The 14,737-nt window shown below is 36.0% G+C and overlaps 2 protein-coding genes across 9 annotated transcripts in view; one reads left to right on the top strand and one right to left on the bottom strand.

Moving 5' to 3' along the window:
• The first annotated feature begins 1,124 nt into the window (after positions 1-1,124).
• Tp53inp (Tumor protein p53 inducible nuclear protein) overlaps positions 1,125-14,737 on the top strand; it is a 50,784-nt gene continuing 37,171 nt past the window's right edge. Inside the window, exon 1 of one of the 7 annotated variants that reach the window (XM_077424336.1) lies at positions 1,125-1,265. Coding sequence is in view for 3 of the 7 variants with exons in the window: in XM_077424335.1 (XP_077280461.1) it covers positions 6,133-6,237 (105 nt within the window). In the remaining 4 variants the exon portion in view is untranslated. The other 6 variants (XM_077424337.1, XM_077424341.1, XM_077424339.1 and 3 more) reach the window with 6 other exon arrangements.
• LOC143907507 (uncharacterized) lies at positions 2,529-13,432 on the bottom strand. Of its 2 annotated transcripts, none has more exons than XM_077424343.1 (3): positions 9,187-13,432; positions 6,039-6,217; positions 2,529-3,773 (listed from the first exon to the last, which is right to left on the bottom strand). In XM_077424343.1, exon 1 carries the CDS (start codon positions 12,600-12,602, stop codon positions 12,228-12,230), a length of 375 nt encoding a protein of 124 aa, XP_077280469.1. In that variant the 5' UTR covers positions 12,603-13,432; the 3' UTR covers positions 2,529-3,773; positions 6,039-6,217; positions 9,187-12,227. The 2 variants fall into 2 exon arrangements, with proteins under 2 accessions (XP_077280469.1, XP_077280468.1); XM_077424342.1 differs by lacking the exon at positions 2,529-3,773 and adding an exon at positions 5,883-5,915.

Below are 14,737 nucleotides of genomic sequence, written 5' to 3'. Positions count from 1 at the left end.
TAGGATATGTGCTCTAATAATAAATCTGATCATTGATAACGACCATATCCTGCAAAATCGAAAGCTCCACACATCCAAATGTAAGAAAGGTATGTGATAAATATAACAATTAGTGGAATTTACGGGAAAATTAAAAATGCAAAGGAAAGACATCAGGCCAAGAGGTAAAAAGAAATTTGAATATTTACAAGTTTAACGTGATTTTAAGAATCCAAGGACGTCAAGAAGACATATAAAAGAGCTATAATTTATTTTAAATTTTAAAACTTAAAACTTGTTATTTTTAGAAAAATATAAGAATTTGTATAAGAATATTACAAATAATATTTTGAACATTGATTTCCAACTTTTGTCTAAAAATAAACAATAAAAATGTTTTTTGCAATACACGAACACAATATTGCAAAATTTGTGAGAAAAGAAGAGGAGAAATGAGATTAAAACTTTCTGTGATAGTAATTAATTACATTACAAAATAAATTCGCAGCAACTTCTCGAACAAATTTATAATTCAACACTCAACATATACGAGATATTATCAAAATAATTTGAAAGAATTTGTTACAAAAATTTGAAAACTGTTGAAATATTTAGCAAAATTATCATGTCAGAAATATAAGAAACGTATGCATATTAGATATAAATGTAATATACAACTTTGTCGTCAAATTCTAAATCAAGATAAAATAACGCAGATGACGATTAAATAAGATGAGAAGATACTTCTCATTGTTTCGAATCTAAAAACAATTAGAATCGGCATTTCTGGAGGAGAAAATCATTATTTCAACGGAACGTATCGACCGCGCGGATTCATATCCAGCACCTTCGTCAAATACACCCCTGTCGTCGCTCTACGGGACACCCCACCACGCCGACATTATCTTTCCCCCCGTACGTTACACTCGCCCTCGCAGTATCCGCGTCCTTCCCCTGTCACTGTTCCACGGTAATTCCCCTTCCGCCTCGTTCCTCTGTTTTATCGAGATCTCACTCTCGCGTCCTTTCGTGCAGCCAACTCGTTTCTGTCTCACTCCGCCACGTCTAACTCCCTCGTATACGCCTCTCTTCTCTCCTCTACCATCTCGTGGGAAATTCTTCCCTTCCGTCTCGCTATCCTCATCGCCAACCGCCTTTCACCCCCACACAACCTCTCGTCATTGGACTCGGGTCGCCTAGCCAGCCAGCAGCCAGCCAGCCAACAGCCGAGATCAGCTGACGGCAAGCAGTTGCTACCACGGCTCCTCAAACGTGAAACTGTTCAGGCGAGTGGATCTCTTTGCTTTTTCGGTGATTCTTTGTCTCTTTCTGTTTTCTCTTCTTACATCGTTGCAACATTAAGCGTCACTTTGCTCAATATTTGCGTTGACGACGGCGTTTTGAAGCTGATACGCTTTACATAACCAACGAAAACGTCGACGAGACGATGATTCTTCCATGGTTGGTGCTTTAATCTATACAACCATTCTCGCACGCGCATTTGTCACAATGACCATTGACGCACCGAGTAACGCGCGTAAGGAACTCCGGAGAAAAAAAGGCAACTATCGGTCGTATAAACTATAAGTACATAAGACGAATCCTTTAAAAGTGATTCTTCCTGGTTCTGTAGTGTCTCGTTTGTTAAAACTATACTGCATATAAGGGGTGCGTTCGGGAAGACGCTATTAGTGCTATTTGCTTATTTTATCCTTGTTTTACATCTGATGAGCGATAAAGATAGAATGATGCAATAGCGCTAATAGCGCGCTTCTCGAACGCAGCCAAGATATGCGAGAAAGTGAGGGAAGTTTGAAAAAGAATGGAAAACAAGGCTTTCATACGCGAGAGCAAATGAAGTATTAGGGACAGCCTGACGACAAATTTGTTTATTTTATCGTATTGTATAGCGAACTGTTTCATGACGATGTAATGTGATGTGTGTGTGTGTGTGTGTGTGTGTTTATTTGTATGATGTAGAAATTCAAAACACGAACGATAGATTGGAATACCGGAAATAAAGAAGGCAATTACAAAAGTGCTTCCAAATTTTTGTAAAATTACTATTACATCAGCTGTGTGCAATCGTTCATCCTGAAATTTTACAAAAGTATCTAGAAAAATATGTAAAAAACGACAAAACTCGGAAAAAGAAAAGTTATTTTGCGGCAAAATTTATTTGTTATACTTTATTATAAAACGGAAAAGTAAGACAATTAATAATCAGGATAATGCAAGGAGGATTATTTTGAAATGTATGATTGACGGATTTTTTCATCGTGCACTATAACTTTTACAAGATTACAGTTTTAGCAAATTTGAAAAAAAAATCTTTAAACCAAGACAACTTTGATTTAGAAATATCAAGTTGAGTTTGCTACAAGTCAAACTTTTTATAACTTTATTACCCTATCCGTCGTGTTTTTGCTGAAGAATTTTTCGTAATATATAAAAGTCTCGGAAAAAAGGAAAAGCAAACTAGTTAGAAGGGGATCAGTACGATGGAAGCAACAAAGATGATTAAGATAAGAAAGCGAGTCGTAAATTCATCGTTTACATTTTATTTCATGTTTTTATTACACAATTTACTTGTCGAGTGGTTGAGTCTTGCTTTAATTGAACGTTTGCCACACACATGAGGTACATAAATACAGGGCCTCGAAAAACGAGGGAGATCGGGTACATTTTAATTCTAGCATTGCTAGTCGAGTAATAATTCCGAGCCCAGAATGATGTAAGTCATTCAGCCAATTGTGGAATAAGCCAGGATGATGTCATGGCAAAGATAAATTATGCAATTTGTAATTCTGTCGTCTCTGACAGCCACACAAACGTGGTTGTCATAAAAGTCAGTAATTACGATCGTTTAGGAAATGCGATTTGCAATGCCGTGATATATAAGGGATTTTAGAACTGTCACTCTTTGCGTTTGATCGTGGATTCTGCAAGCTTATAGCTTATATATCTACATTTAAATTTATTTGGATCTATTTTACCTAATTTACATTTTTTTAACTTTTTGCACTTCTTCATCTGTGTATTTTTATGTTTTCTAAAGCCCATATTAGATTACGGATTGGGATTGAGATTTGATTGAAATTTAACCAATCAAAGCAAAGTTCACTAAACTTGAGATCAGTTTTCTCTATTCTGATTGATTAAACTTCAATCCAATCTCAATCCCAATCCGTAGTCTGATGCGGGCTTTAGTTCATCTTTGAACATATTATTAGAATATCATGAATGTGTTTATTTCTGCTCTTGAACTTGTTCGCAATTGATCTAAAAATAATCATACTGTATACTGTGCATGCTTACCTTAAAAAGTAATAACTAAAATAACAATAAGGCTATTAATTAATACAAATTGTTAAAAATTTATGACATTTTAATATTTGAAGAACTCTATTTTGTTGTAATAATTATTTTTGGTAATTTTTCAGAATAGGGCCTTTTCCAAATTTTGATATTTTTTTGCGGTTTTCTTGGTAAAAACTTTTGTTATGACTCCAACAGTGATAATCAATCGGGAGAGCCCGAAAAATATGCACTCTACCGATTTTTTTTACCTATTTTTACTTTATTTTTGGTAAATGTCTAGATTAAGGGCGCATACACTTGCTAGAATAAAACTTTGTTTCTAATATTTTTCTAAAAGAAACTATATAATCTCGATGCGCTTTCATAGGCAAGTGAGTGAGAAGACCACGACCTTGATCTTGAATTTGCTTTTCTCTGTCTAAAAGAGTCTTCTCCCGGAGAATTTTCCTCGATTGGAGTTATTTTTACATTATCTATGTCAAAGTTAAAAAATCGAAATACTAATTGTATAAATTAAAAATGTCATTTGCGTAAATATATCACGATAAGTTATACATTGCCGGCCAAAAGTTTGAGACCACATATACAATTTAAAAATATTCCAGTGAAACACTAAAATCCCGATTGATGCTTACTCAATATCTTTTCTTAGTTTGACAGTAAACAGACATTATATTTAGCATAGTTAACATGGCATTGTTTAATTTCAAGAAAATGGACTACGACCGTTTTTTAAAATGGAGTTGTAATACTCTTTTTAACTTGCAAAAAATATTTTTTGTAGAACCTTTAAACATTTTATTATAATTTTTTTAATTTTACTTTATTGTAAAACAATGATTAAAAAATAATAAAAATATGTTAAATTATATAATATAAAGTTTAATTTCATTTCATAGTAGACATTTTCAATGATTGGTCTTAAACGTTTGGCCAGCAATGTTTGTGCATTACAAATCGCGCAATGCAAGCATGCAAGCTTTAAGGAGTTAAATCTGAAGAAATTATGAGGATTTGTGTTAGGGCCTTGGCACATAGAAAAACTTAAGCGGTAAAACTTAAGCAGTAAGAAATCAACGATATGGATTCGCTACCGCTTAGGGTCGTGCCTTAAGTTCTTGACTGTGATTGGCTGATTTGCTTACTGCTTGAGTTTTACTGCTTAAGTTTTTCTATGTGCCACGGCCTTTACTCGAATAGAAAGAGACTAGGATTAGAAAAGAAAGACATAGGTATATATATGTATTTGTCATTGCAATTAAGATACTTATAGTTATGCAGTTGGCGCGTGATTATCGTCAGGAAAACTACTCACTGAGAGAGAATTCTCTGCTCTTTTAGCCAGACAGAAGCATATTCGAGATCAAGGTCGTCGTGATTGCCTCACTCAACCGCCCACGAAAATGCGTCAAGATTATACAACAATATATAAAAGTGTGTGTATTTATGTGTGTGTCTGTGCGTGTGCGTGTGCGTACGTGCGTGTACGTGTCATGTCGTGTCGTGTCGTTGTTTTTTCGTGTCGTGTAGGTATGTGTATATAAACGCGCGCGCGTGCGAGAAAGAGAAAGAAAAAGAGAGAGAAGAAAAAAAGCAGAGTGGAGTTGAGCTAAGTCAAAGTGCAGGAATCCAAGAATCCATTTTAGAATCGAGAAGTCTAATGCCCGTTTTACCAATGTCGTTTAACTTGAACTTTAGTTTAATTCACTCTTTGTCTGTTTCTAAGAGCCAAAGCACATAATATGGCGTAGCGATGTACCACAGTCGTAGTCCTCGACCTGACAGATCAGGATACGCCAAAGCTTGTGCGTTACTTACGTCCTCGACTACGACTGTGCTTTGGCCTTAAGAGAGACTGTTAGAAAAAGACAAAGATTGAATTGAACTAAGGTTCAAATTAAACGACGTTGGTGAAAAAGGGCATTAGTATCTATATAAGAATATGATTTGAATCGGGAGTAAATAGTGTAAGTAGTGACCGTGTACTTCAATCAAGGGATGAGAGTCGTTGAATAATACCATTTGATAAAGTGATAAGTCAACTCTAAGTAAATTAAATGATTTGTTTGATATTTAAATATTTAACAGGTGAACAAAACTTATTTAAATAGTAAATATTTCTCTTTACACAGCCAGCTCCGATGACCTTGACCTTGACATATGTTGTCAGGGACATAACCTTAAGTAACTTTTCCTTATAACTTAATCGTGGGCCATTGCTTATTTAAAAGTTGAACAAAAAGTTTGAGAAATTTACAAGTTTTGAAGTAATTTGCTGATATGTATGCATAGACAGTACACATATAAATGAGGGAAGGGCTACCCTTCTTCCCCATAGGCAGGGGTGGGTGGGAGTGAAGCTAGGTTCGCGTAGGAAGTTGAAAACTATACAATAATAGACTTTGTTTTGCCTTATATGCAGGCCGGGTCAAATCAAATACCTCGGAACCTGTATATTGTGCGAACTCGCTATTAACATTGTAAACGCTGCTTATGGTACCCATGTGACCAACGGAGTTTCGGCAGGTTACCTGCCGTGTTATGATTTTTACAAGGACAAACGTGTTTTCGAAAGGTGAAAGTTACATTTTCTGCGCGTGGAAATTTTGTAATATCTGCAATAATATTTGCTCTCCAAATCTCGAGGTACGTGATTATAAAGAGTAATGCATGCTGAACACGAATCTAATGTAGTTTTTTATTATTGTTGATGTTTAATATTTCGTGGGCGATCTAACCTGAAACTTGTGTTTAGGGCTAATCCGTCAGTAAGCAGTCCGGGTGCATTTCCAAGGAATTTCCGGGCATTTCCAGGCTCACTGCATATGGAATATGGATGAGACGGGAATTACAACCGTTCAGACACCGAATAGAGTCATCGGACGTCGAGGAGTGAAACAAGTCGGGCGAGTGACTTCTGCGGAAAGAGGAACCCTCGTAACTATTTTTTAATAATGTTTCGCATAAAAATTTTAAATAAATTTTTATATTTTTTTTTAAAAAACAATTATTAAAATGTATCCTATCATTTTTCAGGATTAGATGTACGCATATGTATTGAAAATGCAGTGTGACGGTTAAACCCCGGCATTTTTGAGATTTCATTTTTTCCACCGTTGTCGTTTTTGCTCTATACCGGTTAAACAAAGCGACGTAGACAAAAATTTCCTATATAAATTTTGTAGCTAAAGGTTCACTCTACAGTGGTATACCACATTTAACTAAAATTATTTATTTTGTTGTTAAAAATCGGTACCAAAAAAAAACTGACGGTTTAGCTCCGGTCTCTCCTATGCATATAATGAGACTGCAATTTTGTCGTTGCGCTGCGCTACACTATTGACAGATAAAATTATGAAAGATACGCATGTGGTATGTTTTGTTTTTTATTTGCTTTTTTATTTCACGTAGTCCAATCATGTGATAATAGAGTGTGAAGTAAAAGATTAGCACATTCTCGCAAATATTAAAAATATAGAGATTTAAAGTAGGGCGTTAAAAATAGTAAGATTTGATTGCAGTTTTCTAATATTTATTCCTATCTCGATTCCTATTATACATATAATATATCTCTTACTGTTTAATTAATTTTAGTACTCTAAATTTTCTAGAAAGCTTGATGATCAAACTCTAATTAATTTAATTAGCGATTAATTTATCAAACAATATTAGTAGTTTTTTATTAATATTGAACTAATATTAATATAGAACTATTAATTTTTTGACACATGAAAAGAAAAATTAGATTATAGAGATAATGAATTATATAACTAGAAATTATACTAGTATAAACTGCAATTTTGTCGGTTGAATTGATTGTCGATTAAAGTTAATCGGAATTTAGTCAAAGTCACTCTAAAAATACAATTTTTAGAAAATCATGTGGTATAGGTACCTATATAATTCAAGATAAAAAGATAGCAAATTAATAACTTTGTGTTTTATAATTATAAATACCCCTGGTGGAAAAATTTCGCTGAAAAATTTGTTGAAATTTTATTGAAAATTTTCTGAAATTGTTCCACGTTTTGGAACACTTCTGAGTGAAATTTCAGCCTAATTTCAACGAAATTTCAGTATAATTTCAGGAAAATTTCAACATAATTTTAACATAATTTAGGGATAATTTCAACAAAATTTATGGAAACAAAATTGCATGTTTTTTAACGAATATTTTCATCAAAATTTATTTAAATGTGAAGAAAGTATTTATAAAAACATACAAATTTGTTTCTAAATTTAATAAAATTTTGTTGAAACTATACAAGAACTTCAGATGTTATTAATTATTTAATAATAATTGAACAATAAATTAAATAATTAATTCAGTACAATTAATATCTTAATTTATTGAAATCAATTTTATTGCATCTATATATAAAATAATATAAATCTATATATATAAGTACCGGACGTCTGTCTGTCTGTCTGTCTGTTTGTCTGTCTGACCGTGAACTACTCATTCGTTAGTGGACCGAATTTTTATCAAGGGTACATGAAATAGGGGTAGAATTTCCCGAGGAATGCCATAAAGTGTATAGTTTTTCGTTACCGATTTTCTGGAAACCGATTTTTCTAATTTTTCTAATTTTTTGGGAAATAATTGACCGAATTCGGGAAATAATTAAGGGTACATGAAATAGGGGTAGAATTTCTTGGGGAGTGCCATAAAGTGTTATAGTTTTTCGTTACCGATTTTCTGGAAACCGATTTTTCTAATTTTTCTAATTTTTTGCGAAATAATCGACCAAATTTGGGAAATAATCGACCGAATTTAAAATAATTATATATGAAACGGGTAGAATTTTCCGGGGAGTGCCATAAAGTGTATAATTTTTTGTTACCGATCTTTTTGGAAACCGGTTACCAAATTTTTCTAATTTTTCGGAAATTAATTGACCGAATCTTAAAAAATTATATGAAGTAGGGGTAGAATTTTCCGGGGATTGCCAAAAAATATATAATAATAATATACTTTATTTGATTCGGCCTTCCAGCCTAAAATCCGGGACTTAGTTTACAATTTCGCTACCTAAACATTCACTCCTTCATCCACTCTCTCTTTCCCTTCTCCTATTTAGTCTCATTTTTTCTAATTTTCTCATGCATTTCACATTTGCTATTTTTCCTTCCTCTCCTAAAAAATCCTTCACTCTAATCTTGCGCTCTCCATCTACATGTGTCAGTATGTGCTCCATCGTTCCTTCTTTTTCTTCGCAGATCTGGCATTTTCTTTTTCTTGCTTCCGCCCAGAATCTGTTTCTTTCCTCTTTGTTTCCACATCTCCATATCGCATTCACTTTTTGGCTCCCTTTGTGCCCTTTTTCTCTCAAATATCTCGGTCTTTCCTGCGCCATTATGTCCTTATATCTCTCGTTGCATCTCGTGCTTTCTATTTTACTATCGATCCATTGCCCTAGTCTTTCTCTCTCTCTCTCTGCCGTATTACTTGACCTATATCCACCTCTCCATCCCTCAGTAGTTTTATACCCTCCGAACTAAATCCGTTTTGCCTATAAAACATCTCTCTCTTTTCCCCCACAATGCCCTTCTGTCTCTCTCTCTTTTTCCTTCACGCATTCTACTACCAATTTTCTTTCCCTCACCCTCATAGCCTTTTCCTCGAACCTTACTGCTCTGTTTCCCGCAATTGTACTTAACTTTACTCTCCCTGTTTTCTTATACACTATATAGTTCGGCGTACAGGAGTCGAGGCTAAGGGTCCACTTTACATCCTTTTTATGTATTCTTTCCAATTCTTCTCTTTCTCTCTATCCCCAAATCTCTGCCCCATACATTATAACCCCAAGTACTAAATATTTAAATAATATCATCCTTCTCCTAAAGTCATCCCTGAACCTACGTTCCCCCAACCCCCATACCTGCCTCATCATTATATTTGCCTTCTTCTTTGCACTTTTGATCTGCCCGTCGTCGCTTCCATTCCTCCTCAACTCGTATCCCAAGTACTTGTATTCCTTGACTTCCTCCAGTCTCTTTCCTTCCTATTCCCATCCCACCTCCTTTCCTCTGCCTCCTCCTCTTCTAAAACACATAATTTTCGACTTTTCCGTGTTCAACTGCAGCTTTTTCCTCCAGTCTCTCCAGTCTTCTTATCATCTCCTTCATTTCATCCACACTTTTTGTTAGCAGCACCAGATCATCTGCGTACGCTAGTGTCTATATCTTTTCTGCTCCAACTCTCATGCCGCCTGCCTGCCCTGTCCTCATCTCCTCCTCCACATCTGCGATCAATATCGAGAACAGTAGCGGACTCAGAGGGCACCCCTGCCTTACTCCTTTCTCCGTCCAGAACCAGTTGGAGACTTTTCCGCTCACTTTAACCGCATTCTTCGTCCCTTCATAGATTTCCTTGATCCTTTCAATTATCCTTCTTCTTATTCCTCTTTTCTCCATTGCTTCTCATAAGATCTTTCTGTCTACCCTGTCAAAGGCCGCCCTTAGGTCCACAAAGAACCCATATACTTTTCCTCCTTTTTTCCTCAGTTCTCTCTTGACCACATGCTGTAACACATACACGTTGTCCATCGTCTCTCTGCCCTTCCTAAAACTTGCTTGGGTTTCCGGCAGAATTTTCTTCTTTTCTGCCTCCTTCCTTAGCTCCTCTGCTAATATTCCTGCGTATATCTTATACACAGTACACAACAGGGAGACTCCCCTGTAGTTTTCCACACTTTTCGGGTCACCCTTCTTGAAAATTGGGGCTATTAGCCCCACTCTCCATTCTTCCGGGAAGCCTTCACCTCTCCACACCTTTTTCAGGATCTCCTTCAACTTTCCCTTTATCCGCCCGTCACTTAACTTCCATGCCTCCCCTACTATCCCATCTACTCCTGCCGCCTTTCTCTTCTTTAAGTTATTAATCTGTTCTTCAATTTCTCTTGATCCTGAATCTCCAGCTCCCCATCTTCTTCCTTGCTTCTTCTTTCCACCTCCTCTCTCCTGTCCTCTTTACTTCCTCCCAACAGCTGCATAAAATGATTTTCCCATTCCTCCATCTTTATATCTTCCTCAATTAATACTCTTTTCTTCCTTTCCTTGTTAATTATCTTCCATATTTGCTCTTCTGTTTTTGCGTTCCTGACTTCTTCCTCATATTTCTCTAGCCTTTTTTCTTCCTTCCTTCTGCACATCTCCCTAAATTATCTTCTTAGTTTCACATATACCTCCTTTCCTTCTTTTTCCATTCTCCATCTTTTGTATGTTTTCTTCAGCCCCCTTTTCTTTCTCTTGCTTGCACTCCTCGTCCCACCAATCCTTCTCTCCTATTTTTTTCCTCCTTATCGTAATCCTTTTCCTTACCATACTTTTCTCTACTGCCTTCTTCAGGTTTTCCCAGACGTCCTCTACCTCTTCCCCCTCTACTTCTACCTCTTTCGCTTTCTCCTTATACTTCTTAATACTCTCTTCGTCCCACTGTATCACTTCTTTTGTCTTCTTTTGCCTCTCCTCCTTTAACCTTTCTACTCCTCCCCTTATTTCTAACTCTAAGAGTTGGTGGTCCGACTCCACCCTTTCCCCTATCGTTAACTTGATCACTCTATATATCCCACGCCTCTCGATTCACCACCATGTAGTCCACCACCGATGTTCCTCTTCATCCGGAGTACGTCCACTCTCCTTCCTCGTCGCCTCTCATATTACCGTTCCTTACCTCCCATCCCCTCTCCTCCAGCATCTCTAAAAATTCCTTTCCCTCCGTGTTTATTATTTCGTCTTTAGAGCTTCTCCGTCTTTCTCTGTCGTTGTCCCCCTCGTAATTTTTACTCTCCCCTTCTATTCTTGCATTAAAATCTCCCCCTATACATAGAATTTCCTCCTCCCTTTCCTCTATCATTTCCTCTAATCCTCTTCGTAATGTTTTCATTTTCTCCCCATTATATACCGTTATTATTCTCCATATTTCCCCCTCTACCCTCAGCCTCCTCTCCTGCATTCCGTTTACAAATACCGCTTCTTTAATATTTATCTCCTCTATCTCTTTCCTTATGCCTGTTATTATACCTCCCTTTGCCCTACCTTTACATTTCTCTCTAAACGCGTATTGACATTTCCATACAAATTTCTTTTACATATTCCTTTTTATTCTCTCCCATTCCTTTTCTTCTACCCACGTTTTGCATAGTCCTATAATGTCAAATCCTTCTATGTATTCCCAGAACTCTCTGTCCTTCTTCTTCAGTCCTGCCACATTCCAGAAGATCATCCTTAGTTCTGCGCTTGTGTATTCTTGTTTTCTTTTTCTCTCCTTTTTTTCTTTCTTTTGCCTCCCTCTTTTACTCGCACATCTATTCCTTTCTCTCGGCCAATTTTTGAAAATTCTCCCTTTTCCTTATTTCCTCTGCCTCCTCATTCCATACATACATCTCATTCTCTATGTACATTTTTCTATATCCTACCTTTACCTTCTTTCCTTTCACTCGTTCTTTTCTTGCCCATTCTCTCAGTAACTTTGTACATCTCTCTCTTCTTTCATCAGGTCGTGATCAATGAATATGTTTCCCCCGAACAATTTGCTCTTCCTTTTCATTATTGTTTCCTTTCCCTCCCAATCTTTCATCTCTACTATTATTACTTCCTTTCTTTCCCTGCCTACGACTTGGACACTTTTTACATTCTTTTTGATCCCGAATTTCTTTTTTAGAAATTCTTTAGCCTCCTTCTTCAGGCTGCTCTTCCCTTTCCTCAATCCTCTTATGGTTATGTTATTCCTTCTCTCCTTCTTCTCTCTCTCGTCCATTATCCTTTTCAACCTTCTCACTTCTTCTCCTATCTCGCCCGTTGATTCCCCCTTGCCTCCCTGTCTACCTATCCGTTCCTTCACTTTTTCCGTTATTTTTTCTATTTTTTCCTCTAACCTCCCTTTTCCTCCGGTTCCTTGTCTCTTTAGTTCTTTTACTCTTTCTTTAATTCCTCTCTATCTTCTTCTCCATTCTTTCCTCCTTAGCCTTCCAGCTTTCTTTTAATTCCCGTATCTCGATCCTTGTACTTGCCATTTCTTCTTTTAATTCTCTCAATAATGCTATCATAGCTCCCTCTTCACTCTTCCTCTTTCTATTCTCTTCCGTATCTTTCTCCTTCTCTTTCAATCTCTTCTCTCCAGGTGGTGTTCTATCCATCATATTGCTCCTTTTGAATATCTCTGCTGTCTGTCTCTCTAGCTCGTCCCTCTTCCTCTTATCATACGTAAATTCCAATATGCTAGTTGAATTCGATCTCTCTCTCTCCGTCAATTTATCTTTCCTCGATCCTCTTCTCCCTCTTTCCTCGTTCTTCTGCATGGTATAAATCGCCTGACAATACGCACGGGCCCGCCGCGTTACATGCGGACTCGGCCTTACTCGCAGCCGCTCACTTGTAACCCTACTCTATGCCGTATGTCGACTATATACTCTATGCCCTATGCCGTATGTAAAGCGCACGGCATCCTCTATTTATCCCTAGCCCTTCCCCTCGTCCCTCTATCCTAACCTCTCACTTAGTCGTCTCTTTACCCCTTTAATTAATTTTCACCCCTTACGTCTCTCTACTTCCCTCCACTTCTGTCGCCTCCTCCGCCGTTTACCTCCCCTCTCTTTCTATCCTACACTCCGAATCTATCCGTGAACGCAGTCGCTCGCAATCACCCACGCAACGCTCGCAATCCGCATCCACTCACACACGCATCCACTAACCAAGTCCCTGCCAAAAAATATATAAGTTTCGGTTCCGATCTTTGGGGAAATCGGTATCAGAAAATTTTCCAATTTTTCGGAAATTAATTGACCGAATTTCAAACAATTGTATATGAAGTAGTGGTAGAATTTTCTGGGGAGTGCTATAAAATGTATTATTTTTCGTTACCGATCTTTTTGGAAACCGGTTACAAAATTTTTCCAATTTCTCGGGAAATAATTGAATCTTAAAGAATTACATATATGAAATAAAGGTAGAATTTCCCCGGGACTGCTATAAAGTGTACAATTTTTTGTTACCGATTTTTTTGGGAACCGGTTACACATTTTTTCCAATTTTTCGGGAATTAATTGACCAAATCTTAAAAACTTATATATGAAATAGGAGTCGTGTCAAAATTTTTTTAATTTTTGGAGGATAAATTTAATTTTGTATTAATGGATAATTTTTTTATTAATTAATTGATTTTCTTGAAACCGGTTATGAACTTTTTCCAATTTTTCTAAAGAGGTTTCCGATTTGTTTAAAAAAATGTACGTGATTGTTCTAATTTCCTCAAATTTTGAGATATTAACTGAATTTTTTTAAAAATAATTTTTTGTTATTTTTTTAAAAACGATGCCCAAATTTTTCTAATTTTTTGGGGATGGCAAAGACGTGTATAATTTTTCATAATCGATTTTTTGGAAACGGTTTCAAAATTTTCTAATTTTTTGAGGATGGCTACGATGAGTTTATAGAAAAATTGCTAATAATAAAGGGGTTTCTGATTTTTGCTCCAATTTCCGTAAATTTTGAGATATCAAGTTGAATTTTTTTTTATGGATAATTTTTATAGATAATTTTTTGTTACCGATTTTTGTGGAAACCGGTTACGAAATTTTTCAATTTCTCGAGAGTTAATTGATCGAATTTCAAAGAATTGTATATGAAATAAAGATATAATTTCTTAGGGTTTGCTATAAAGTGTATAATTTTTTGTTACCGATCTTTTGGAAAACTGGTTACGAAAATTTTTCAATTTTTCGGGAATCAATTGACCGAATCTTAAAGAATTACATATGAAATAAAGGTAAAATTTTCCAGGGATCGCTATAAAGTGTATAATTTTTTGTTACCGATTTGTTTGGAAACAGGTTACAAAATTTTTCCAATTTTTCGGGAATTAATTGACCAAATCTTAAAGAATTATATATGAAATAGGAGTCGTCAAAATTTTTTTAATTTTTGGAGGATAAGTTTAATTTTTTATTAAGGTGGTCCTTTCGCGGACCCAGCTAGTCAAGTAACAGTCCGTCATGAGGTAATTGAAAACAAACATTACACAGCATTCCAATAATTATAATAATATAACATAATTTTACACGCACGCGTTAATCGTATTTAATTATTTACTAATTAAAAAAATATCACAATAGTAGTGCGGTTGAACTCGATTTAGGTTAGGTCAGGCATGACAGTACGAGTAAAGCAATATGCGCGTGGATCCACTACTTATTTAACCTCATATATCAGAGCAAAACATTCGGCAAGCCCTTATTTTCAAGGTATGTACGAAATCCGGAAACTTCAGGGAATATTTTAAGACATGAATAATGTATTCATCTGATCGCTAAGTACATGTATTATTCGTTGAAAACCTCGGCCGTAGCGATTTGCATCATTCTATCTTTCTCGTTCATTAGATTTAAACAAGGATAGAATGACAATGGCACGCTCCGCGAACGCACATTTAGAATGA

The sequence above is a fragment of the Temnothorax americanus genome, unplaced genomic scaffold, assembly GCF_048541705.1.
Source record: "Temnothorax americanus isolate GAGA-0224 unplaced genomic scaffold, ASM4854170v1 Scaffold83, whole genome shotgun sequence".
NCBI classification, from domain to species: Eukaryota; Metazoa; Arthropoda; class Insecta; order Hymenoptera; family Formicidae; genus Temnothorax; species Temnothorax americanus.
The sequence above is the reverse complement of the archived record's forward strand: the minus strand, read 5'-3'. Positions and strand labels throughout refer to the sequence as shown.

What these genes read in the sequence shown, in the direction of transcription:
- LOC143907507 (XM_077424343.1), bottom strand. Translation starts at nt 12,602, where the DNA reads ATGCAGAAGAACGAGGAAAGAGGGAGAAGAGGATCGAGGAAAGATAAA.